Below are 23988 nucleotides of genomic sequence, written 5' to 3'. Positions count from 1 at the left end.
ATTCACGTGATCGTCCCGGAGACTGCACTCCCAAATTCATTAGACAGATCCATTCCAACCCAATGAGCAGACAGGAATACGGTAATATCATAGCGTAGTCAAGCAGTGTACGGTACACCACAATCGCGTTCAAAACATATTTGCGAGCTTGCTCGCCGCCTCCCTCGCGTCGAGCCTCGGCCTCGTCGGCTGCACGCGCACGGACTGCGTCATAGAGACCGGTCGTCCTGTTAGCGGATCCAGTGCTTCCGAAGAGGACGGGGAGATTGGCCCCGTGGCAGAGCGTGTCATGGGGGCACTCGTGAGGGGAGAAGACACCCCGTTTGCAAGAGGATGCGGGCTCGCGAGCGCAGGAGCGTGCAGCGGAGAATCCGGCACTCTCCCTGCCAGAGATGCACTTGATCCGGACAGAGACGGCGACGGTAAGAGGGGAGAAGGCGGGGGGTTGACGAACATCGATTTCGTCCCGTCCACAAAACGGCCGCCCAGAGGCGGGCCGTCTACAAGTGGCGGGTTGAACGAAGTCTGTTGCGGAGCCGGTGAGGACGGCCCGGCGCCTGGAGATTGAGGAGGCAGCGAGTTTATTGTAGATGATGACACCGGGGAGACCGGTAACACACTCGACTGACCAAACCCGTTCGCAGTTCGCACAGGTGCGATTCCAGCAGTGGCCGGAGTCCTTGGTGTAACAGGAGGGGCAGCTGATGCAGGGCGGGCTATCGGAGCCTTTGAAAATTCCTCCAGTGGTGGCACATAGGAAGGCCGTGGTGCCCCGTTCGTCTTCACCGGGACATGTTTCTTCGCAGCGTTGCTGATATCGGGCCTAAGTGCCTCCAACTCACGGAGCAATTGCCGCTCGTACATGATGGATGAGCGGACGTGCTCGACCAGGGCGGCAGTGATGTCCTCAGTGACCAACTGTTTGTGCCTGTCGAGGGAACGATGGAGGTTCTGTGAGATCCCTTCTGCCCTTTTGGCCAAAATCATCTCGTATTTGTTAGCCTGGTATCAGATCATGAGCATAACGACCCTTGCATGGCGCAGAAGAACATACCTCCTCCATGTCCTCCAACGCCTCGTCCACCTTCTCGGGCCTTATGCTACTGCTGGCCTTGAGCCGCTCTAGATTCCGCCGCTTTGAGATAGTCGTCTTGACCGCCGCCTGGTAGTCCTCCAGAACAGCTGTTCGCTGCTGTAGGGTCTCCTTCGCTGACCGTGCATTCAACCCCTGGTAGCCCAGCGAATCGCCGACAATAAGACATTCGCTCATGCTCTGTGCCTGGTCCAAGTCCGACAAGCTGTGCCATGCGCGTCCAAGCTTCTGTAGCGCGTTTCCCAGCGGCGGGTGCGCCTCGGTAGTGGCTACGTTCACGAGCTTGTTCCCCATCTCCGCACGGACGGTCGCAAGCGCTGCCAGAGCAAGTGTGAGGGGCGAACCGCAGGACATCCGCTACCATGCTCACCTTTCCTCGCCTTCGAGAGCTTGTCGACTGCCCTCGCGGCCTCGAAGAGCTGACCCTCCATCTTCGTCAGCTCAAACCGCGCACGCTGCAGCTCCTCGTCCTCGTCCGGTACGCGCGCCCGCATCAAGCTGAACCCCGTCGATGCCTTGCGCCGCACGTTCGGCATCGGCTGGTACCCAAAGTCGCTCTCGACGAACGACCGCACCTCCTCCTCGTGCAGCAGGATCGGGTCCTCGCATATCCGCGTCAGCCACCGCTGCAGCATGATCTTCACCAGCCGGTCGTCCTCCTCGTCCGTCGGCGCCGACGTGCGTGGGAGCGGCAGCGCGGGTACGATAGTCTGCGGCGTCGTGTGCACGATGGTGTCGTAGAACTGCTGGAACTCGACGTATGACCGCGACACGTTGCGATACGTCGTGCCCGTGAAGTTCGCCAGGTTTGTCTGTGCTATGCGTGAGCGACCTGTGCGTGAGCTAGTAGTACGTGCACGCACCTGCGCATCGAACTTGATGAGGATGTCCCGCCTGTTCCTGTCCAGCCCAGTTATCCGCGCTCTGAGATACGGCTCCGGCTTCTCAAACTTTGTGCCATTCGAGCCGGTGGTCACGCTGGGCGAGACAAGGCCCGGCTCAGGCTGCCCATATATCTGCGGCTCCCTGCCATACAGGCCCGTGGACGAGTTTGGCCGCAACGTGTCGTGGTGCGAGGGGGAAGGACGAGGCAAGTTGGGGATCGGCGTGTTGGGCGTGCGCGGTGTCGTCGGCCATGGCGGCTCGTCCGTAGGGAAGACTGAGCCCAGTGGGTCAAACGTGCTCATCTTCGCGCTTGGTGCGAGGCGTCGAGGGTAAGGAGAGGGGGGCGCCGAGCAGAATGGTGTGATCCAAGCGCGAGTGGGATGACCTCAAGCTGTCTGCGCTGCGGACTAGGCACGGTCTCACAGATCATGTCTTTCTCCAAACCGAACTCGCTCATGGACATGGACGCAGTATCAACGGTGTATAATTGAAGTAACTACAGCGACCCCATCTCATGGACTCTAGCGCAAACGTTCTCCGCTTATACAAGGCACACCGTGAATCTAGTCGTGTTATAGGTCTGAGCAGAAAGTTGCATAATCTTCCCAGGAATATAATGTTGAGGATGTCCTATGACTGAAAGAGCGAATACTGAGACCCTTGAGCGACCTGAGGGCTGCAACTCGGAGCCGCTGACATCAAAATTTAGAGCTCACGGTCATGACGGAAACACGCTGTGGCTGTCTGCTTGCCTGTGGACGCCTCACTCCGCAGATCTTCGACTTTCCAAGATGTGATATATAATCCCACTGTAGTGTAGAGCAACAGACTTGTATATTCCAGCATTCTGTATCATTTCTTTCACTTCTCTAGTATCTAACAACATGTCTGCCGAATCCAAGTCCAGCATATTTATCAAATAAGTAGGGCGAAGACCACGCCAATAGATCACGACTACAAATCCTCAGCGAGGGGCAACATATGCCCCATTTTGAGCACTTTCGTCCGCAGGTACTTGTCCAGGTCCTCCCCGTACACCTCCCCGCCACCAATCATCGTCAAGCCCGCTGCTTCCTCCTTGCCCTGCGCATGCGCGTGCTGCCTCCGCCGCCACGACCGAGGGACCATCGGCACCCGCTCGACGATCCGCATGCCCTCGCCTTCCAGGGCCTGCACCTTGTCCGGGTTGTTCGTCAGCAACCGCACGCCCTCGCCCGCCTCCGTCCCGAGCCCCAGGTCGCGCAAGATCGCCGCGGCGATCTCGTACCCCCGTTCGTCCGCCTTGTGTCCGAGCATCAGGTTCGCCGTCACCGTGTCGTGCCCGAGGTCTTGTAGGTTATATGCACGGATCTTCGAGAGCAGGCCGATCCCGCGGCCCTCCTGGCGGAGGTACACGACCGCGCCCCGCCCCGGGATGGATACGGGCTCTGAGCTTGGGGCGGAGGACGGCAGCATGATTGGCTGCGAGATCTGCCGGATGGCTTCATCGAGCTGCTCGCCGCAGTCGCACCGCATGCTGCCGATCGTCTCGCCCGTAAAGCACTCGGAGTGGATACGAACCAGCGGAGACGGGATGGCGTCCGTGGTGGTGTCGGGGTATTCGGATGGTGTTGAGGGAATCTGCGAAGAGGGAGACAGACGTCCGACATACGCACCACGCGTGATGCGGTCCATCTCCGTCTCAGCTTCCGACCAGACGGCATCTAATGAGTGGCTGCGAATAGCAGGGGCGCCGGGGGAATCGTCTAGGTATTGCGCCGGATCCACGACGATTGCAAGGTGCTCCTTGTTGTCACGGTTATTGTGGTATATGTGGAGGAAGACGGGGCCGTGGGGAGTGGGGACCCGGGTACGGGCCATGCACTTGACTTCGAGATCTTGCGGAGGAGCGGGTACCGGAGATGCGGCGGCATCGGTACTCGACCGTAAGGGAGCTGCAGAGGAGGATGGTGTGGCCACTAGAACTTTGGGAGGAAGGTTGTCTGAGCGGCGCAAAACATCAGCGTCCTTGGTCTGCCCGTTCTCCTTCTCCCTCTCCTCCTTCAGCTTCTGGCTTCGCGGGGCCTGTCTACTGACATATTTGAGACGGGGTTTGCGCTCCTGCTTTGTTTCCCCTCGCCATCGAGTCCAGTCGTACGCCCCCTCGGAACGGGGGTCGCTCAGTGCAGGGAAGAAGTCATGGGCGTAATGGTTGCGAGTGACGTGCGGTCCGTACGCGGCCGCTGCCGCAAGGAGCAGAGGGTCTAGGTCCGAGTCCCTTCTTCTCATTGCTCGTTTGGGAGTAGGAAGATCTGGAGCAGTAAGCATGTCGAGAAGGGCGAGGTCGGAGATGCCCTCCTCGATGCCCTTGTGCAAGTCCATGATAGCTTATGTCTGGCCGCCGTTTGCGCTGGGGTAGGGAAGGTATGACGAGTAGGTAGAACAGGTAGAACGGGTTATAAATCGCTGGGCATGGCGTCTTATACAATTGTAGCGCTTTTTACTCATGACCGTCAGGCCGGAAGAGAGTCACTCGGGGCTCAGCAATCCGTCTCACGTAAGCGTCGCGGGTACGCGAATAATCCCGACTCGTCCACAGCGCTCTCTAGCGCCCGCCTTGCGTAATTACGAGCGGTTCGCCCGCTCGAGCTGGGTCCTTCCTGCCGTACTGTGTGGGCAGACAACTTTCCGAGCTGCGAGTCCGACTCCTGCATCTGTGCGCGTTCGTCGGAATTGTCTGCAGAGCCTTCGGTCTCATGCATGTGTGAAAGATCTCATGACCGGAGAAGAGCCTATTTCGAAACGGACTGGCGTGAGGAGGGACTGGCTAGCTGATTTGAGGGGTCAATCGGTCACATCCTTCACGGAAGAGGCTGTTCATCTGACTGATGTTGTTCAGAAAGGTAGGCGGCCTGCAACCTCGTGCGGCAGCTTACTGCCGTTCGACAGTAGCTAGTTTGGCGGACGACATTACTACTGGGCATTGAATTATAATGTCGTAGTTTTGGAATGAAATAACCTGGAATATGCCAATCTATATACCCACTACCTTATAGTCAGCTCTACTCGAAAACTATCAACGTCGCTCTAGAAAAATGAAGCTTATGCCATCCCCGAGCCACAAATACCTGTTCTTTCCCATTTGACCGAAGGTACCGGAGGCGACACGTATAATGAGGGACCCTCGCATGCCCGCTCGAGACCTATTGACTGGGGCCGCTTGCGATAGTCATAGTTCAAGTTGGCTAGCACCTGTGAGACGTGCGAGAGTGTTCCAGCGATAAACCTCAAACAAACTCGGTATCTAACTATGCATGATCCGTATTTTTTGGAGCAGTTGACTGCGTGATGTCTATTCGACCATAGTTATTCCAGCAAGCTTAGCTTCAGCTCAGCTATGATGAGGATGTTGTTCCGGATCCGAAATAAACAGGCACTTCGCTCAAACATACCATGTACACCCGAATTCGATGATTGCAGTGGTATTTTATCCAAACGTGTCTGAATTCTGGATGGCAGCCTCAGGACCGTACACGCATGGAGATGGACGGGAAGGTGCTGTATGTAGCTGCCGAATGTCAAATGAGATAGTCACACCAACACACGGAACACGCTAGTCCACTAGTCGACTTGAATGCCCTTCGAAGACAACACAGTTCAACTATGCATGAATATGACACATCCGCCCCCATCTCGTCACTCAGATGTCAAGGAGGCGGTGGTTAACGAAACATATAGATAATAATGGGAAGCATATAGACAGCTATTCCCTGAACACCCCAATCGAATCAATGGGTATATAGGGCTGAGCAGACTCCGACAACTTACAATGACAACGCGCAAGTCTTCGTCCTATCGGCGCACAACTCATAACTCTAAGATCGGGAGGGGATACGGATTCTTCATCAGCCGCGCGAATTTCTTCTTCTCAGCCTTTTTGAACTTTATGAACCCACTCGCGAACCCGAAGAGGTCTCCAGCGATGCAAACTTCATGCAGCTTGACCGGATCCACGTGCGCCTCCAGAAACAGCAGCTTATATATGCCTTTGAGATCCTCGAGGAGCGATGAGGAATTGCACTTGTCGAAGCCGTAATCCACGCAGACGGACAATGGCGGGGACACGCTCTCTGTCTCATCAACCACAAACTGTTTGAGGTACCACACCGAGTAAAAGCCCCGTGGAGAGCCCTTTAAGACGATTTCGAGATTGGGAATGCGGAGACGATCTTCTTTCAAGCCGTGTCGGTCGAAGAGAGCTATCAGGGAAGACTCGTCGTAGGCGTGCCAGAATTCGTCGAAGGTGCATCGCTGGAAAAGAGTTTTATACATGATCGCGAGATTTGACTCGGCATACTCGTTGGGGCAGACGCAGAAGCCGAATGTTACCCAGGTTTTGGCCGTGGGTGAAGGGTGCCAGTCCGATAGAGTGATACCGCAAAAGCCATGACAGGTAGACTTGCTCTCGGGCCACGAAGACACGATTTGTCGCATGCTTTCTACATCTGGGCTGGCGAGAACCCCAGCATAGCGATTCACGCGTGCGATTATGTCGTGAGCAGGATTTTCGGACGGACCCGGCAACGAGGCGTCGAGGACCCATTGGTTCTTCAAGAACCACGGATAATATTGGCCGCGGCAGTTTTCAGGCCAACTGTTGAAAGCGGCTTTTATTTCCTGAATTAGGGTTCCGGAAACACGCCACATATGGATCTTCTTTGCCGATATCTGCATGACCTTCATGAGACCGATATAAAGACCTAAAAGTTTGGAGCAATTGTCGGCCGTGAATGCTCGCACGAAACCGTAGTCCTCATAGGTCTGCGAGTCCTCGGGGAAGCGGTTGCGGTTGACAGCACGGGCGAGGTAGTCAGCGGTTGTGATTTCGCGTTTTGGGTTGCAATCGAATATATGTTCCACCCAGTGGGCTTTCTGGCATTGTGTACTGCAGTACCAGGCGGTCGTGAATGAGCACCCGCTGCATCGCCTAGTGGCAGGATCCGAGCACAAGGCGCATGCGTGGGGCATTGCGAATGACTTGTAATGCGCGCGTAGGAGTCAATCTAATATGTTTTAAAATATCAGAGTGACCTTGTGGCTTACTAGCTTCGCCGTGCAAGCCAGGGAGGATCGGTCCTAGAGGAGAGGACCCTTATCAGAGCGAGCTGGAGGGAGGAGAGCTCATGATGGATACAAATCGGTCGACAGGCTCCGCTGCAATAGAGTTTGTGATGGCGGCAGATTCCTGACATGCCATCGCCTATTGCGTGAGGTGAGTCGGGTGAGCGAGCGTCCTTGACTGCTATGCAAACCTAGTATGGGTCCTCCCTGGGGCGACATCATAGGTACCTCTGAGCAGAATGTCTCTGACTGGGCATTGCACACAAGACGGTGTCGAGCACCATACGTGTATGATCCTCAGCAATCTTGTCGCACATGATGATTGTGTCGAAGCACAGAAGACGTATTCTAATAATAGTATCTGAGTTGGCATCCTAATCTCGGTGGCATTTGAAGTCACCTATTAGGGTTCAACTTATTGCGACGCGTCACGCACGTGACGCCGGGTTTTGCCTGCGCGCCATTTCAGCCCAACATCCCCGGCCTCATCTATGATGGCTAGCTTGAGTGTTTCATCAGCATTTACACCTTTTTTTCCTTTGCATCCTCGGACGGGCATAGGTTGAGCGCAAGATTATTAAAAAAAACTCAGGACCACCAAGTACCCTTGCATCCGCCCTCTGTCGTAGTCGTAACAATGATGATAATCATATTGTAACGCATATATTAGGGTACAACGACAAAACTACCGGAGGAAACATCCCAATGCCCCTTCACCTGGTCGAGTTGTCCACCGGTAACCGGCTCAGATCAGCCTTGCCCTCCTTAATCCATTCCTCCTTGACCAACTTCTCTTTCTCTGCATAATAAAGGCGGTAGATCAACTTGATAGTGCCTTCGCTTACGCCTGCAACATTGCTGATCTCGCGCGCATTCTTCAATTTGCCAAGTAAATGGCAAGTGAAGTATATGGCGCCGCCCGCGATGGACACGGGCGACCTCCCGTCCGCAATCCCCAGATCCCGCGCCTTGATAATGATATCTGCACAGATTGGCTGGACATTTGGCGGCAGGTCCAGGTGATTGCAGTAGCGCACGAGCAGGTCCTCCGGGCCCCTCGCGGCTGGCGTGGTGAGATGTCGACCTGTCGACGACGATGAAGCACCCTGGGTAAGGTTGAACGCCTGCTCCAACGCCTTGTAGCATTGTCCCAGCGTCTTCTTGCTTACGTGTGTCAGATTGCAGATTTCACGGAACGTACGCGGTACGTGCGCCTGACGACACGCAATGAAAATACAAGCAGCGATGACGGCCTCGCCGGGTTTGCCACGGAGCAGTTTTTCCTCGTCTGCGCGCTTGTAAAGTTGCTTTGCGATATCCGAGATAGTTTTGGGGAGTGAAAATTGGTCGCACCATGAGGATATGTCTCGGAACGCTTGCAGAAGATTACGCTCTGCGCGCGTCGCGGACGAACGGGACGCTGCGCGCTGCAGCTCGCGTGCGATGCCCGAACCACCATCACGGAACGAGATGGTTGTGTCCAACTGCTCCATGCCCTCCATCAGCGGGTCAGAGGCAGCACCGACACGAGATGGGTCGTCGCCTTCGTCGTTTGCGAACGTCTGTAAAACAGAGATGACTAATAGGCCCAAACAGTCGTTAGCGCAGAGACTCACCCGCCATTCACTTCTAGTGTCGACGATTCTATCCCCCAGCACCAGCCCACACTTACCACATACAAGGTCGCCACTGCTAAAGTTTTCCTCAATATCCGGGTGAGGATCTCGGCATTCGGGGCAAATGAGGCGGACCGCGAGGTCTGGCCCGAAGGTTTGGGGCAAAATCTGTTGGATTTGCTGTGCAAGCGGGAAAGGCTGCGCGTAGGCCATTGTATGTCCGTAAATGTGGGCGGTTGGGTTCAAGAAATATAAGTGAGTGAAGTGAGGTGATTCTCTGTGGCGTTAGGTTATGTAGAGCTCGTAGAGTTGTAGTCCGCAACTACAGGTGATCTGGCATTGTAGCATGTCATGGCAGTCTATGCGAAATGCACTTACTAAGGACAAGGCTGTATGAGGAAGAAAGTGTGCGCAACTATCCCTTCGACCTGCAAGATGATGAGGGAAGAGGACGAGAAGCGGGGACAAACAGGCGCGCCAGTACTCGGTTCCCGTTCCCAAGGAAGTGCCGCTGACAAACACAGACAAACACAGGAATCCTTTGTCCGACTCTGATCTACCTTGTCTCCTGCAGCCTGTGAAGTGTTCGCTAGCAACGCCTTCACTCTGAAGAACTCAAGATGGGTAAATGGTACGTCAGAGGCTCGCTCGGGAATCCAACGACTCATGATGTGTGTAGGATGTTGAGACACCATGACGAAGTCCTTCAAAGCAAATTCAAGAACCTTGTGTGAGTGTGGTCATCGCTTCAGGCTAGCGCGTTGAGAACCTGATCATTGTACATTAGAACTGGGGCAATCCAAAGAATCAAGTTGGAAGAGGGGGAACCCAAGATTACCTACGAAGCATTTGTGGAAGAACTTGACGTTGGCGAAACGTTCACTACCACACTCATCGAAGTGCTCGTGAAGGTGCGACAATTGTTTCTCAATACGCAGAGTATATTCAGTTGTTGCCGCAGGAAATGGCCGACCGTCGTACCCGCGCTAATATCCGCGATCGACGATTTGTGTCTGAGCGAGCCGCGAAGATGCTTCGCTCTCAAATCTCGCCGCACCACATCTATCATGGTCGCCGGCAGGCAAGTCGCCTCGCCGCGAGGAGCAGTTCCAACGTTGTCTACACAGACCTCGTGGCGGAGCTTACGGATGAGGAAGAGGCCAACGATAGCCACAGTCTACCACCCGAGGGCGACTTCCCCTACGAAGGTGTCCGCATCAACTCTGATCTCTATGAAGCCTATGCTCCCCCCTCCTATACCTCTACAACCTCAGCCTACGATATATTGGATAGCCTGCATGGGTTCCAGCCCACTACTCTGGCTGCCGCTTCACCAGAAGTTACAGAGCACAGACGCTCTGGTGACTTGTCCGTTAATAGCCCCCGCCCAGCGTCCCCTGCACTGCCTTCCATCACATACCGGACAAGTCCATGGGTCCATGGTGGCACATCGCATGCGTCATCTTTGACGCGACAGCATTCTGTACGACGCCCAGCACGGTCTAGGACCATCGATTTCAACGAGTTCACCGACCGCCGTCGCTCTTCTCTCCGACAAAACCAGCATGATGGTGACTACATCAGGTCTGAAGAGTCGGCAGATGGAACGTGGAGATTCAGACCAAGTTTTCCTTACCCCACTGATGAGCCATCATCATCGACGTCTGTGACCGATCACATGCCGCTTCCGCCTCCCCCCAGGCGCGTCTCATTAAGCTCTGGTCCTCGTCGTCGCTATGAGGTGGGAGGTGCTTTCCCGTGGAGCCCTGAACCCTCACAATCGCCGTCCTTGGATAACGGCGATCAGGACGAACAAGCAGCTAGCGCATCGGGCAGCCAGAGCTCTTCACAGCTCTGGTACTCGCTCACCTATCCGACTCCAGCCCCACCGGCGAATCCGACTAACCGCAGGGCGTCTATTGCCGACGTTAATGAAGCTCGGAGGCAGGTCATTGCGCCCCGCCTCCGTCGCGGAGGTCTCAGAGCTCCGGAGTCATTACTCTCTCGCTATGCATCTCCGACGGATGGTGATCCCGCCGCTAATCGCGAGGGGACTGCCCCAATCGAAGAATCAGGTGGACAACAAGGGGAAAACAGTGACCCTGTATTTGTCCCGAGTATTCCCGCTCTGCGCAACCTCCTCCGGCACGAGAACTCGCCCGACTCCGCAGGATGGAGGCACACTGGAGAAGATACCACACAGCTGCCTACGCCTACTAGGTCTGTGACGCCAGCTGCTGACTCTGTGGGCAATGCATGAGCGGTGCAAGTATATGACTTCTGATTATGCTGTGCAAAGATAGACTTCAGTGGACATTGAGCCACCCTTTTTATTGTGTTTGGTTGTATACGCTACTCGATGCGTGTCTTGTACTACTCTGGTTGTAATATAGGCCATTTTGGACCTCCGTTTCATAATCTCCGAGACCGGCTGGTTGGTGCTGTGGGTGCCTGTGCCTTAACGCGTACCACGTGACTCGCGTCTCATCCATCGCGTCCGACTTGGAGTCAGTCGCGTCTTGCAATTTTCATCATTTGTATCCGAAGCTCAGGCGGTCTCCACACCGCATTACTTGCCTTCAACGATGTCTACAGAAGCCAGCGGAAAGGGGGTTCTCCTCAAAGCCGACCCGATCGCGAATGCTTTCCGCGACGAGATCCAGGCATCACTCGCTACGCGCCCTCGGCCGCCAAGGCTTGTCGGCATCCTCGCGACATCTGCTGCACCGAGCAAGTTCTATGCAGAGTTTACCAAGAAGCAATGCGATGCGCTTGGGGTAGAATTTGTGCTAAGACGGGTTGGTGCCGCCGCGGACCCTACGCTCAGTGAGGGGGACGGCGTAGAGGAGGCTATCATCGAAGCGAACGAGGACGAGAACGTGCATGGAATTATGGTAGGCAATGTCTTAAATGAAAGCTTGTCTAGAACAGTTTATGTATGCTGTCATCGAATGCCAGGTCTATTATCCGATCTTCGGCGGTCAGCAGGTCTGTGCCAGAAGATGCAAGAATGTATGCATTACTGAACTATCCCGATTGTGCAGGACCACTATTTGCAACAGGTGAGTCACTAAGATGTGTATCTTCGGTACTCCCTTTACCGAAAACATTGTCAAAGATTGTCTCGCCGTTCAAGGACGTTGAGGGACTGCACTTCAAATTCCATTACAACTTGTATCATAAGTACGTATCGCGATGCATGAGTGTCTATCAGGCCGGAATGATCTGACCTCGACTAGTATCCGCTATCTTGAGCCCAAGTCTCTGCTCTCTTCCGTCCCGTCGACAGCTCCGCCCGCCCCGGCGGTCGAGGACCAGCCACCGGCGGGCACGGTCAAGTCAATCCTACCTTGCACGCCCCTTGCGGTCGTAAAGTGCCTCGAACACATCGGCATATACAATAGGCTTTTGCCATACGGAGACCGCGCGTATGGCAAGACGGTCACGGTCATCAACCGGTGAGGCAGTCGCGTTATTTATAGCGGAGAGGTGTATGGAGCAAACGCGTCGCAGGTCAGAGGTCGTAGGACGCCCACTCGCCGCACTCCTCGCAAATGACGGTGCGCGGGTGTTCTCGGTCGACATTGACTCCATTCAGGCATGTATCCATCATTTCGTCTGTCAGCGCGGTCTCATTGACGGTCATATATAGGAGTACAATAAGCGGCCACAGCAGAGCACAGATGCCGCGCGGCGTTATCATCCGCGACACGTTGTGCACCCGAGCACGCTCTCCCTGGAGGAGTGCCTTGCGTTCTCGGACGTCATCGTCTCAGCGGTGCCAAATGCATCGTACAAGGTGAAGACAGCGTTGCTCAAGGACGGATGCGTATGCATAAATGTCGCCGCCGACAAGAACTTCGAGGCCGATGTAAGAGAGAAGGTGCGCCGATCCGGACTGCGGGATGGAAGTCTTGAGCTGACGTGCAGGGCACGACAGGCGTCGCTGTATATGCCCACAATCGGCAAGGTCACCATCATGATGCTGCTGCGAAACCTGTGCGTCTGACCCGACTCGTGTGGCAATTTGACTGACATTGACACGGCCGTCATGCCTAGTCTGCGGCTGCAGCAGTACAGCGAGGTTCTCAAGCAGGCAGCGGCATAATCCAGGTACCCTAACGGCGGGAAGTAGAAGGTAATAAGTGAGAGTGAACTGAGCGCGGTGACAGTGAAATACTATGGTACGTATGGTGTGTATAGAACTCTAAGCAGGCATGGAAGCGTCCGTCACGCAAATCGATTATGAGAGAGAAGACCCTGTAGATCCTTGTATTGAATACAATGAGAAGTAGCGGACAATCGGCACTGCCTCGTGTTCGGTCTTGCGTGCTGGTCCTCCTGCTCAAGAAGCAGAACAATTACCCAATCGGGAGATGAACGGGGACGACATCAATCCCGAAGTGAAGCAGAGGCCTATTTCTCGAAATGCGCCGCAGTGACAGCGTCAAGGGAGGGCCTGTGCTCGGGAAACTCGGCACTGGTCGGCGTGCAGGAGCCGGAGCGAGGCGTTGCGGCAGCAGGAGTGCCAGTGTTCGATGGTTCGTCTTCGTCAACCATGAAACGAACTCGACGACGGTGAAGCTATGGGATCGCAATCTCAGTTGACCATCATGCAATGAGGAGCACAAGTAGATAATCCGACCTGAGGCAGCTTAGGGATGAGCACGAAAATTAGTGCAGTAAGATTGATGGCAAACATCCACGGGTTATACTCCGAATAATGTGTTGACGCCAAGAAGCTTTGAATGCAGTTATTAAGAGACTAGCACAAGTAATGAATGCGTGCACACGCACAGCAATATGGGGACCATTAGCAGCCACTTTTTTGCTGGCGTGTACTGTGCCCCACTGTCAATTTGCTCCCATAGCGTTAGTTCGTCATAGACACCAGCATGCTGATCCGACTGGAATGGGATCCCCATGACCCAGTGGAACATGAGATACGAGAACTGACACGGCAGTTAGACAGTGGCAACTCGGGCAGCGTCAAACAGCTCACCCCGAGATAAAATAGATTGACCAGGAACCAGCTGATGTCTTGCCTCATGCCAGGTATGGTGTCAATGACCATTTTGCCGGCAAAGATCAGGGCGGGGTGAATGAGCCAGGCGCCTGCGCAGTATTTCAGTCTTCCGCAGCGACGAGCACGTACTGTACGTGTCAGGGATAGAAAAGAGACGCACCCTTGCGGTTTACCCACTCCGCGTTGACGTTTTCGTAGATGGCCGAGTCGAGATCCTCTTCTTGCGAATTGACACCGACTTGCTCGACCTTGAGGATGCTGCTGCTGCGCGTGCGGCCCATTGCCTGGCGCATTGTAAGCCCATGCAGTGCATCTGGGACTTGCAGAGTAGGCGAGGAAACAACTGAGGCCATGCGTGTCTATTTCAGACGAGAGCGGAAATGAGTGTGCTGGTAATTGCCTGAGTCGCAGAGACGGTCGTCGTGTTCTGAAACTGCGGTGCCGGCTACATAGACGCCCATTATAAGATGTGGGCGCCTATTGTTCGCTGTGGCGCCGAACTTGGGCCTGCTTCTACTCCCCTGCGCTTTCTCTCTTATCTCATCCCCACCGGTCAGATGAGCAGCTAGCATGCTGTTGCAGTGGTGCACCCTTGAGCCTTCGGGCACGGCAAATTTGGCTGCCATACGCTTCTCCTCGCCGGTGCGCGTCCAGAACATCAGGATATTCCCCACAGACACGCAGCCGTTTGTGCAGCACCCAGATATTGTCAGGTTCGTCTCGCCATCCAGACTACCCATTCACCGTATTCACAGAGCTTCAAGTCGCACAGAACCCGAAGCGTTCTACTTGGAGCTCTACTTTAACGCATACCGCGTTGCAACACCGAATAGCAAGGAGAAACCAAAACCTACCAATGTGCTCGTGCCCACCGTGCTTGCGTACACCGGAGGACAAATGGACTTTTCTGTCCCAATGGCTGCCGAGGTACGATGCATTTCAGTTCTGCCCACGCGCTCATCCATTAACCAGCGTAATAGTATGCAACACGTCTAATGATTGTGAGAGGGAACTACGAGTATGTTTCCTTGGCTATTTACGGCGAAATTATGGCAGAACTGCCTTCACCTCCAACGACATACGAACCGCGGCCATTACCCACACTTGAACCGATCCCTCTAACGCGGGCACTCGACCCTTCCAACTCGCTTGACCCCTCTGCCCTCGCACGACAGCTGCTTAGTCTCATACCTGACGCGCCGCCCCTGCCTTTGGCTATTCGTCTTGTTTTTTGTCTTAAGCCCCCCAGCGATGACTGGGACCTTCCTGACTTCCCGTACCTACATCCGGATCTTGACAATGAGACAGAGGACTTCGATCTAGAGAAGGCATTCAGATTGACGACTAGACCAGTGCCCGACGATGTATCAGACGCAACCCTTCTTCGCTTCGCCGAGAACGTAACCCGGTCCGTCAGATCCAAGGTGTGTGACGGCTGTATGCAGTCGCTTAATGCGTTCATTGAAACGCGATAGCAGAACAGCAACCAGCCATACCTTGTAGCAGGTATCTTGGCTCATGCAGCGTCTCAACATCCGAACATGGCAAGATTACTCTTGGTTCGTCCAAAAAAAACTGCAGAAGCTGTGCTTATCCCGTATTGATTACACTAATAGGAAAGCCTCGACCTTACGAGAGTGTTTGACATGGGCAACCTGCGTGACGAGATGACTCTGATCAGGTTGCGAGATGCTGCGACTAACCCAGATATCGCGCGCTATTTGAACAACGAGTGGTTTCTAGGCCTGGTCAGCGCAATCTCCAAAGACGTGAACACTGGCAAGGAGACACAATTAGCTGCTAGCAAGCTCATTTTGCGTGTGGAAGCTTGGGCGGTCTTCGAGGATGCTCTCTCAAATACACAGGGCGATCTCACTGCCGCGGCCACCTTCATCAGGGAGGTAGGCACAGAGGAGCAATCATTAGGCGTCTGGCTAGAATCCATGGTCACCCATGAGGATGTGGTCAACGCGCTTGCGGAGAACCCTAACATGCCGATTCCGTTACCGCACCCTCCTTATCTCTTCGGGCCGCTGAAGTCGGTGATCCATGATGGCTTCATTGCGTTCTTGAGAGCTGTTATAGGTGTCGCTGCTGTCCTCGCAGTGTATGCGTTCGCGGATGCATATCCTCATAAGGTGTGTCGGGAGCGCGCCTTGAGCATAATCCGGCTGTGGCAAGGCGTCGACGGCTACAGGGAGGTCAGTCGGTGGTAGCGTGCCACCTGGATGGTACTGATTGTTGCGTCCCCCAGATCGTCAACCACTTCTTGCTCCTCAAACAGATGATTTTCCGGCTCGACTGCATGATGGATAACGACCCCCCTCGGCGTGCAGGCCTTGATGCAGAGCATGTCCTCGTTAACCTTGCAAAGAGCCCACGCGCGATGCTGCAGCCGGACTTAATCAAGTGCATACTGTCTCTTAGGCCGCCTCACTCTTTCATCACTTCCGACGAACGCGTTGCCATGCGGCAGGCAGCCATAGTTGCCGACGACGGCTTGCCGGGAGCGGTTGAAGAATTGTTGCGGCCGCTCGAGCGACCACTGACATTGACAAATATGCGTTCGTTGCGCGTTGCGCTCGCTGTCATTGACCAGGAGCTGGGCGACCAGGACGAGCAAGGGGAGTACCGCGTGCTCCAGGACTTCTGGACAGAGGGCTCCATCTCGCTCATCGCTCGCCTCGTCGATCTATTCATACCGGTATCCGAAGAGATCAAGACCCATTTCAGTCTGAAACCCCCAGAGCGCAAGCCACAGGAGCTGATGACCGAGCTCTTTCGTACCGCGAACGAGCTGCTCGAGCTGCTTCTCAGGCTCTACCCCACATACCTCCTCGCTAGCCGCGCTGTGTCTGATTTAGCGGCCAGTGTTGCGGACCTCTTCGTGTGCACAGATGCGGCGGACATGTTGTTTGCGCAGTCAAGCCCGCCATGCGTCGCGGCGCAGGAAACAAGACAGGCCTGCATAGACGTCATTCGCGCGATCGGTAATCCCTTTCCTACTGCAGAAGGCGGCAGGCCCGGCGCGGAAGTAGTCCTTCGAGAGCTCCTGGAACACGGCCTGCGCAGTGAAGACCGCGACCCGGTCCACCATCTCCTGCAGGTCTTCTGCCTCGTCGACTACCTTCTGCCCATGCCAGGCACGGATGTCAGCCGACACTCGGTCTGGACGCAGCGGGTGATGCCGCTGCTGCTCCGCGAGCTGTGGGCGTTCTGCAGAGTACTAGACACGGAGAACAAGGCACATTTCGTGAAGCGGTTGATCGACCTCGACCAAGGCGTGGCGGGCATTGGCGAGTGGCTCCTACTCGGGGAACTGAAGGAGCTCCAGCATGCGCTGCAAGAAATAGAAGACCCTAGCACACGAATACAAGAGCGCGCGATCCGGCATTCGCAAGTCTTCCTGTCCCTGCGTTTTCTCCTCGAGCTGGCCAGCGGCTCGTCGCGCGCATCAACGGTCTTCGTGGAGTGTGTGATCGGGTTGGAAGAGGCCACAGCAGCCTTTGTCTCATGTTTCATGTTGATGTTTGACCAGCACCTCACGTCTTCTGTACTTACAGAGTTGGCGCAGCTTCTAGCACACTACAGTGACAAGATGGGACTGGACTTGCATTGCGCTATCGCCCTTACCCTCCTGCGCTCCGGCCGAGAACCCAATATCCCTACCCCAGTCCTGTCAAACATACTCACTCAGTGTTTGTCCCTTCTCGCAGCAACAGAACTCACACAAGCGACAACAGACAAGTTTCGGCTAGAACTTGGTCGCTTGTTCGATCACCTTCATAACCTAGCACAAACACTACAAGCCGCTACTGCGGAGAGTTGTGTTGCCCTCCTTGAATGGCTTTGCAGGACAGCAGCTCCAGCTGGAGCAGCCGTCAATTTGGTCGGTATCACGGAAGCTTCGTACATGAATTTCTGTGATCAACTTCGTTCCGTCCTGTCCGAAGACTGGATGGGTCGGCTTGACGCTGTTAAGAGCAAGATAAATATCTCGATAGAGGAAACCCCCGGCGTGAATCCTCCGAAACCCCTCCCAGATTCCGTCAAGCTCACGATACGTGATCTCGAGGAACTTCTCCAACCAGCGATACCCGTGCCGTCGACGCCACCTCGGCGGACACTCAACCAGGACGCCCTCGGGCTCGTCACTATATCACCACCCGCCCTCATCCGCTCGCCGGCCTCCACCGGTCTCACTAAAACGTACAACAACAATGACTTCCGGCAGCTGCGCCAGATACCAGCGGCCAGACAAAACACAAGCCGGCTCCCAAGTATGCATGTAGACGTAGGTGTAGCGGTGGTCGCTTGACCTTTTAACTACGCACTGATGCGCTGCGTGCGCACAGGAGTTCGAAAGCGCAGCTTCGCCTACGATAGTGACAATTCCAATGCCAATGACGGCGACTTTGCCATTCGCAGCAGAAGGCTTCCAGCCGCTCGCGCCGCCGTTTAACCCGATATGAACGAACCGTTACGAAAGAAAACAAACAAGGACAATGATCTACAATTGAGTGAACTATGGTACCAATGACAATAGCATACATGGACAAACATGGTGCGTAAGATACAGTCCTGATTATGATTGATAGGGGAAATGTCGTCGAGCATTAGGCGAGGGAAGATGATCGGGGTAGAAGGGGATGAGGTCGTCATTGGCGCGAAAGTAACGATCCATCTCGGAGGCATCAAACTCGGAGAGCTGTGGTCTAGGCGACGCTGATGGATCGCGTTGCGGGGCGTCAGGCTTCGCCGGCTTCCCGCCCAAGTGGTGGATGCGCTTCCGCTTGGCCCGCACTGGCGGCTTCTCGACGCTAGAAGCAGGTCCACAAGAGGTGGCGTCGCGGGGCGGAACACTGCGGACGGTGTAGTGCTCGAGGGTGCGTGTGTAGGGAGAGAGGGTGTGGTTCGAATGACTCAGAGTGGACAGCTTCGATATCGAGTTGTTAGCAGTTGGCCGTAGCACAATTTTTGGGTCATGATCGGGCATGTACTGCTGTTCTGATGGTGAACCGGGCTGGAATCTATCGAGGTTCGACGAGGTTAGGGAGAGTCGGCGCGGTCGGTCTATGTGAATACCGGCCTCCTCTTCGAAAGCAGGTGGCGTGACTACGGGGTGGGTCATGTCGCTAGAGCGTGAAGGTTGACTAAGCATGCTAGACGGGCTGCTAGGCCGTTGTGATGGGGAGCGATAAAGTGAAGGGACGGGAGGAATGCTGGCAGACAGAGGGCTTTCGTTTAGAGTTTCTTCTGACCAGGAGCGCTCTAGGACTGAGGCGGACAGTGGGCGTGGTCCACCATACAACGGGGTCGCCACCGCAAAGTACGGGTTATACGAGGAGCCATAATGGGACCCTGAGGGCGTCGGCAGGGCGCTGAGAGGCAGACGGGGCGCTGAGCGTCGGGATGCACTTGTCCTGATAGAAGGCGCGGGCCTGAGTCTCGGACTTGCCGTTTGCGTAGGCGGGCCGCTGATAGACGGTTGGATCTGTGACTGCGAGTGGTATACCCGAGGCCGAGTGATGGTGCCGCCCCCTACGGCGGGTACGGACTCGTATTCCACCTCATCATCATCCGGCCCTGCCGCCGATGGTGGCGGCGGATCGTAGTCCGACAAAAATTCATCCCACGTCCCCGTATCGAACGACCGCGTGTCATCGGCAGAATCGTCGACCTCGTCAGCATCCTCGGCAAGATCTGCAAGACCCTTGCTTTGCGTGAAGAGACTCCGGAAACCATTGAAGACGCTTTTGGCCGGAAGGCCTTCTGGCCGAAGACCATAGGTCGGGTCATAATTCTCGATTTCGGGAAACGAAGACATCCCGTTATCGGGAGCAGGTGTAGGAGCGGGTGTTGTTGGGGTGGACGCTATGGACGATGATGGTCTGCGACCTGCGCTAGACACTGACGTACCGGACATAACGGATGCGGTGCGAGCGCGGCCAAAGGTAGGGAGGCCATGAGGCTGCCTGAGCATGCTCTGCTGTAGACTCATGGAGGGCAGGTGGGGAATCCGATATAGCGGAGTATCGGGCATCGACATTGTGTCGAACTCTCGCTGGCGCGCCCCGCCAGTGGGCCGCTTCGATAAGTAGGGTGCCTCAACCTTCGCCTTGACCCACTGTTGACTGAGCCGGTGGATAATGCCTGGCAGATCCTCCCTAAACATCTGACGCAGCTGGCCCTCAATCTCCCGCTGGATGAACTTCTGGATGACGGCGATGGAGTCAAACGTGCTGTTTATATCTACGTTCTGCAGAGGGTCCGTCTTGAATACCAATGTAATACCTTTTTGTCGCGAAACGACCAGGACGACGTATGAGTTGAGTTTGAAGTGCGAAAGGCGAAGGTTCATGGGGACAACAAGTGGCTGCTTGGCAGCTAGCATACCTCTTGACCCTCCTAGCAGATGAATATCAGGCTGCTTGTGGTTCAGCGGATTAGCCTGCAGCCGGATGATCAGACTTCTCTGGCGATTGGCATAGACAAGTTCACTACCACTTACCTGGACCTTTGTTCGCAGAACAATATGGGCATCACCAGAGTACGACAGTCGGAAGATTCCTCGGAACTGATCCACGGTGAGTTCTCCAATGTCCCTGATCTCCAGTTCAGGCGGCTATGCCACGAAACAGAATACCTCAAGTGAGCACCCGGAGGTCATGCGTGCAAAAATAGACCGACTTGAGTACCCATCTCCAGCTCAACCACCTCGATCCTATCTGCTATGACCGGAGGCTTGTTGCCCTTGTTGAGGGCCGCCGTGAGCATCTGTATAGCGTCGGCATGGAACTGGTCTGAGAATCGCGGCCAACTGAAGGTGAAGGACATCGGCGACGAAGGGTTGAACGACGAAGCGTGTAGGGCATCCGGTGAGACTATGCTGATAACAGAAAACCTGTGAAGTTATGGAGAGAAACAGCGGAGAAACATAGCGAGCGAGGAAGACGAAGAGGGACCGAAATTAGCGTCCCTCTCCGGTCCTGCCGCGACGTCGACGCCTTTCGGCCAGACGCCCACGTGCCGCTCTCACCCGTCTCGGTCGTGTGCCTCTGCTTGCACATCCTCCACACCAAGCACTCGCGCTGTAGTAATCCTGAAAACAGTCCATTGGATGGAACAAATACACGTCAGGTACAATACAGTCTATGCCACTCTACATTCACAGGCCCAGCAACACCTGTGTCAACCGTTCCGCCACAGCATCCGGCTCCTGCCTCGCCATCTCGACGATGCTGAGCAGCTTCTTGATGCCGACGTTGAGCCTCGACGACGTGTCGTCCTCGGGCGCGTCCAGGCTGCCAAACCCGGCCTGTTCGAGCATGCGAATCGCCTCGCGGCGCGCCTGTCCGCTCGGGAAGAGTTCGAGCTCCTCCAGGACTTGGTCCACAGCACGTAGACTCGATACGGGTGGCACGCGCAGCTCCGAGTCGAAGATCTCTGAGAGACCAAGATCTGTCAGCACGGGACGCAATGACGAAGTTGCGATAATCAGCAGGCGTCGGCCCTTTTATATATACGCAGATCAGTGAGGCACGAGAGATCGCGGCCATTAGCGCGTACCTTGGGTGGGCGCCGTGAAAGGAGCACCATCAATGTCTGAAGGACAACATTCGAGAATCGAGGACCAATTGGCGTGAAGTCTGCAATCCATGTCAGCATCTCCAGAGACCATTCGTCCGCCCGAAACACTCACCGAGCAGTCGCTCCACGTTGTCCACGACGATCACGCTGAGTGGACTCTTATTACTGTCCGAGAAGACCTTGTTGATGGACGCGACCTTCTGGGCCTCAGAGAAGCCGACCATGCTGTCTGGTGAGATCAACTTCATGAACGGATACTGTGACGCCTGCGCGATCGTCGCCGCCAGTGCCGTCTTGCCTGAACCTGGCGGGCCGTGCAGCAGAACGCTGACGAGAGGGGTGCGAGTGGAAGTGCGGACTTGGTCGACAAATAGTTTACCCGAGCGGAGGATGTGCTGCACGCACAATCAACAAGGCATTGAGAAGGAGCACAATGGTACTCACCTCGACCGTGGTTGAATAGTGGATGATGCCATTCTCGACAACGTGGTCGAGTTCCTCCTTGGCGGCACCGAACGCAGGCTGCACTTCTTCCATCGCGTTCAAGAAGTCGTCCCGGTTCACTCTCAGATTCTCGACGTCGTCGGATATTCCCGCCAGCGTCCCGACCTGCAGCATTCCATTCAGTATACGTCGCCTGTGCATTCATAGTCACAAGTCAAACAGCACCTTCACGTGCCGCGCGAACGCAAAACTCGTCGCGCTCTTGACGAGACCATTGATCTCCGCACCCGAGAAATTCTTCGTGAGCGCAGCGAGCTCCGCAAGGCTCACATCCGGTGCCATGATGCCGTTGGTACGCATCTTCGCAGTGTGGATTGTCAGGATTTGTAGCCGCCCGTGCTCGTCAGGCAGCGACACTTCCATGTGCACCTCAAGACGGCCGGGACGGAGCAGCGCCTCATCAATCATGTCAAGCCGGTTGGTCATTCCGATAATGAGGATGTTGTTCAGTTGGTCGACACCATCCATCTTCATGCATGTGTGAGATTGCTGTATTCAACTGTAGGTAGAAGAAGCATACTTTGGATAGCAGCTGGTTGACGACGCTGTCGCCGACACCAGTTCCCCCGCCAGTCGACCCACGCTGCTTGCAAATGGCGTCCAACTCATCAAAGATGATGATGTGTAGCCCACTCTCATCGCCTTTCTCTTTGTACTAGAGGAAGTGTGGTGAGTCGTATGAATTGGAGCCAGATTGGGACCATACCTCCTTCTCTGCATCGGCGAACAATTTCCGGATATTTTCTTCGGATGCACCGACGTACTTGTTCAGAATCTCAGGACCATTGACAATCTTGGGCTCTCGGGCATTGAGCATCTTTCCGATTTGCCGCGCCATGAGGGTCTTTCCCGTTCCAGGTGGTCCATGAAGAAGAATGCCTGGTACAACAATAAGTTGATCTCACCAGTGATTATCGAGCGCGAATGCTACCTTTAACGTGCTGGATACCAAGCCTCTCCACGAGGCCAGGAGGGAACACACGCGATGCGAAGGCACGACGGAAGATAGCGCTGAACTCATCGTCTAGACCACCGATACCCATGTCTTCGAACTTGAAGTTCGCCGCCAGAATGGCATTTGGTGGAGCCCTATGCTCAAGTTCAGATCGGAGACAGACTACTGACAGGAACTACCTCACTTCTTTGCACTGGACTTGAGCTTGATCGCGCTATCACTCGCCTTTATGAACGCAATATCCGACTTCTCCATGATCACACCGTAATGGTGGGACGCCGCCCCGCCGCCGTGCCTATCAGGCAGCTCGACAACGCTCAGCGCCTTTACAGTCGCCTTCAAATTCTGCCCATGAAACTCGAAAACGAGGATTTCTCCGACAGCGAGCACGATCCCGCTGAAAGCCTTCAGGAAATTCTTCGTCATCTCGTCCGCAGAGAAAGGCTGAGCGTTCTCGGCCCCGCGGCGCATGAAGCCGACCTCGAGGTCAACAGATTGGATGTATGCGGGCGCCGGAGATATGGTCTGGACAGTGACCTCATCGCCTGTCAGAGAGAGCCCAATCCATTGTCGTTGGACAGCAGATGCACCAATGGTGCCTGGCGCGAGCTTGCCAGTGTTGTCATGTCTAGAGGATACGACGCAGTGTTAAGTTACCAAATGAGACATAGGTTCGTTGCACGATGACGTCAACAATGGAGCAGAAACATAGCTAGTATCGACGAACTCGACCAAGCGAAGTTAGCGGCGGTACGCACTTACCTGGTCGTCAGAGGGAATTGCTGCTTCACGAGGACATGTCGACCTTCAGGGAAGTCTTGCGGGTGCACTATCAAGCAGTTTGTAAGGGCCAGCGCGTCGCTGGGGGCTCCTGCAACTCCGAATCTGCATCGGAGGTCAGTTGAATGCTGCGTTCTGATGTAGACTAAATACGCACGCTCCCCCTCGATCAGCGTGGACATGAGATCTATGTTCAGGGGCCCGCTTCTCGTAGGCCGCACTGTCATCATATCTCGGCGCTGGAACGCGTGGCCCACGACTGCCCGAATCGAATTCGCGGTTACTGGCAGCACTACCAGGCGGTACGCGAGAATACGGCCCTTGAGAAGGCTGTGGGGTCTGATTGTTGGATCGGAAGAAACTCATGACAAGCCCGAGAGGTATAAGAGGCTCGTGGAGGTCGTAATACTATAGATGCGCAATCCGAGGCGTGCTAGAG

The 23988-nt window shown here is 55.1% G+C and overlaps 11 protein-coding genes across 11 annotated transcripts; 3 read left to right on the top strand and 8 right to left on the bottom strand.

Annotated features, from left to right (window-relative positions):
* Nucleotides 1–23: 23 nt before the first annotated feature.
* POSPLADRAFT_1184190 (hypothetical protein) lies at nt 24–2280 on the bottom strand (the record flags this gene model as incomplete). Its single annotated transcript, XM_024489064.1, has 4 exons — nt 24–1002; nt 1055–1410; nt 1464–1905; nt 1957–2280. 4 exons carry the CDS (start codon nt 2278–2280, stop codon nt 130–132), a joined length of 1995 nt encoding a protein of 664 aa, XP_024336238.1. The 3' UTR covers nt 24–129.
* Nucleotides 2281–2932: 652 nt separating this feature from the next.
* POSPLADRAFT_1048762 (hypothetical protein) lies at nt 2933–4339 on the bottom strand (the record flags this gene model as incomplete). Its single annotated transcript, XM_024479588.1, has 1 exon — nt 2933–4339. The coding sequence occupies one exon, from the start codon at nt 4337–4339 to the stop codon at nt 2933–2935; it is 1407 nt and encodes a 468-aa protein (XP_024336237.1).
* A 1485-nt stretch (nt 4340–5824) lies between these two features.
* POSPLADRAFT_1150628 (hypothetical protein) lies at nt 5825–6451 on the bottom strand (the record flags this gene model as incomplete). The annotated part of the gene is made up of 1 exon (XM_024486440.1): nt 5825–6451. The coding sequence occupies one exon, from the start codon at nt 6449–6451 to the stop codon at nt 5825–5827; it is 627 nt and encodes a 208-aa protein (XP_024336236.1).
* A 1257-nt stretch (nt 6452–7708) lies between these two features.
* POSPLADRAFT_1172739 (hypothetical protein) lies at nt 7709–9135 on the bottom strand. The gene is made up of 3 exons (XM_024488194.1): nt 9073–9135; nt 8695–9016; nt 7709–8640 (listed from the first exon to the last, which is right to left on the bottom strand). Exons 2-3 carry the CDS (start codon nt 8905–8907, stop codon nt 7792–7794), a joined length of 1062 nt encoding a protein of 353 aa, XP_024336235.1. The 5' UTR covers nt 8908–9016; nt 9073–9135; the 3' UTR covers nt 7709–7791.
* Nucleotides 9136–9314: 179 nt separating this feature from the next.
* POSPLADRAFT_1075603 (hypothetical protein) lies at nt 9315–11061 on the top strand (the record flags this gene model as incomplete). The annotated part of the gene is made up of 4 exons (XM_024482836.1): nt 9315–9325; nt 9374–9424; nt 9482–9605; nt 9656–11061. The coding sequence occupies 4 exons, from the start codon at nt 9315–9317 to the stop codon at nt 10952–10954; spliced, it is 1485 nt and encodes a 494-aa protein (XP_024336234.1). The 3' UTR covers nt 10955–11061.
* Nucleotides 11062–11279: 218 nt separating this feature from the next.
* Nucleotides 11280–12703, top strand: POSPLADRAFT_1150117 (hypothetical protein; the record flags this gene model as incomplete). Its single annotated transcript, XM_024486384.1, has 8 exons — nt 11280–11588; nt 11653–11682; nt 11739–11756; nt 11813–11881; nt 12007–12152; nt 12208–12310; nt 12347–12577; nt 12635–12703. The coding sequence occupies 8 exons, from the start codon at nt 11280–11282 to the stop codon at nt 12701–12703; spliced, it is 975 nt and encodes a 324-aa protein (XP_024336233.1).
* A 407-nt stretch (nt 12704–13110) lies between these two features.
* On the bottom strand, nt 13111–14001 carry POSPLADRAFT_1150765 (hypothetical protein; the record flags this gene model as incomplete). The annotated part of the gene is made up of 5 exons (XM_024486458.1): nt 13111–13278; nt 13340–13436; nt 13492–13646; nt 13697–13809; nt 13881–14001. 5 exons carry the CDS (start codon nt 13999–14001, stop codon nt 13111–13113), a joined length of 654 nt encoding a protein of 217 aa, XP_024336232.1.
* Nucleotides 14002–14290: 289 nt separating this feature from the next.
* On the top strand, nt 14291–18038 carry POSPLADRAFT_1150153 (hypothetical protein; the record flags this gene model as incomplete). Its single annotated transcript, XM_024486388.1, has 6 exons — nt 14291–14433; nt 14485–14647; nt 14701–15144; nt 15199–15279; nt 15337–15921; nt 15975–18038. 6 exons carry the CDS (start codon nt 14291–14293, stop codon nt 18036–18038), a joined length of 3480 nt encoding a protein of 1159 aa, XP_024336231.1.
* On the bottom strand, nt 17896–18771 carry POSPLADRAFT_1041022 (hypothetical protein). The gene is made up of 2 exons (XM_024477837.1): nt 18076–18771; nt 17896–18014 (listed from the first exon to the last, which is right to left on the bottom strand). The coding sequence occupies exon 1, from the start codon at nt 18714–18716 to the stop codon at nt 18306–18308; it is 411 nt and encodes a 136-aa protein (XP_024336230.1). The 5' UTR covers nt 18717–18771; the 3' UTR covers nt 17896–18014; nt 18076–18305.
* A 1025-nt stretch (nt 18772–19796) lies between these two features.
* On the bottom strand, nt 19797–20557 carry POSPLADRAFT_1126701 (hypothetical protein; the record flags this gene model as incomplete). Its single annotated transcript, XM_024483562.1, has 3 exons — nt 19797–20171; nt 20232–20345; nt 20411–20557. Coding segments are annotated over 3 exons (636 nt in total), but the record flags the coding sequence as incomplete, so codon positions are not given.
* Nucleotides 20558–20815: 258 nt separating this feature from the next.
* POSPLADRAFT_1184175 (hypothetical protein) lies at nt 20816–23981 on the bottom strand. The gene is made up of 11 exons (XM_024489063.1): nt 23707–23981; nt 23532–23654; nt 22954–23397; nt 22746–22903; nt 22521–22693; nt 22335–22469; nt 21980–22282; nt 21755–21919; nt 21423–21705; nt 21290–21369; nt 20816–21233 (listed from the first exon to the last, which is right to left on the bottom strand). The coding sequence occupies exons 1-11, from the start codon at nt 23913–23915 to the stop codon at nt 20889–20891; spliced, it is 2418 nt and encodes an 805-aa protein (XP_024336228.1). The 5' UTR covers nt 23916–23981; the 3' UTR covers nt 20816–20888.
* Nucleotides 23982–23988: the final 7 nt, after the last annotated feature.

The sequence above is a fragment of the Postia placenta genome, assembly GCF_002117355.1.
Source record: "Postia placenta MAD-698-R-SB12 unplaced genomic scaffold POSPLAscaffold_12, whole genome shotgun sequence".
Lineage (NCBI taxonomy): Eukaryota > Fungi > Basidiomycota > Agaricomycetes > Polyporales > Adustoporiaceae > Rhodonia > Rhodonia placenta.
The sequence above is the reverse complement of the archived record's forward strand: the minus strand, read 5'-3'. Positions and strand labels throughout refer to the sequence as shown.

Bases quoted from the DNA above. Each gene is read 5' to 3' on its own strand.
- POSPLADRAFT_1172739 (XM_024488194.1), bottom strand. From the start codon at position 8,907: ATGGCCTACGCGCAGCCTTTCCCGCTTGCACAGCAAATCCAACAGATT. The intron at 8,641-8,694 runs GTGAGTCTCTGC...TCTGTTTTACAG, and splicing joins ACACTAGAAGTGAATGGCGG to ACGTTCGCAAACGACGAAGG.
- POSPLADRAFT_1041022 (XM_024477837.1), bottom strand. From the start codon at position 18,716: ATGCCCGATCATGACCCAAAAATTGTGCTACGGCCAACTGCTAACAAC.
- POSPLADRAFT_1184175 (XM_024489063.1), bottom strand. From the start codon at position 23,915: ATGAGTTTCTTCCGATCCAACAATCAGACCCCACAGCCTTCTCAAGGG. The intron at 22,694-22,745 runs GTAGCATTCGCG...TTGTTGTACCAG, and splicing joins TGGTATCCAGCACGTTAAAG to GCATTCTTCTTCATGGACCA. The intron at 21,234-21,289 runs GTACGCGCTAAT...TATATATAAAAG, and splicing joins TTTCACGGCGCCCACCCAAG to GGCCGACGCCTGCTGATTAT.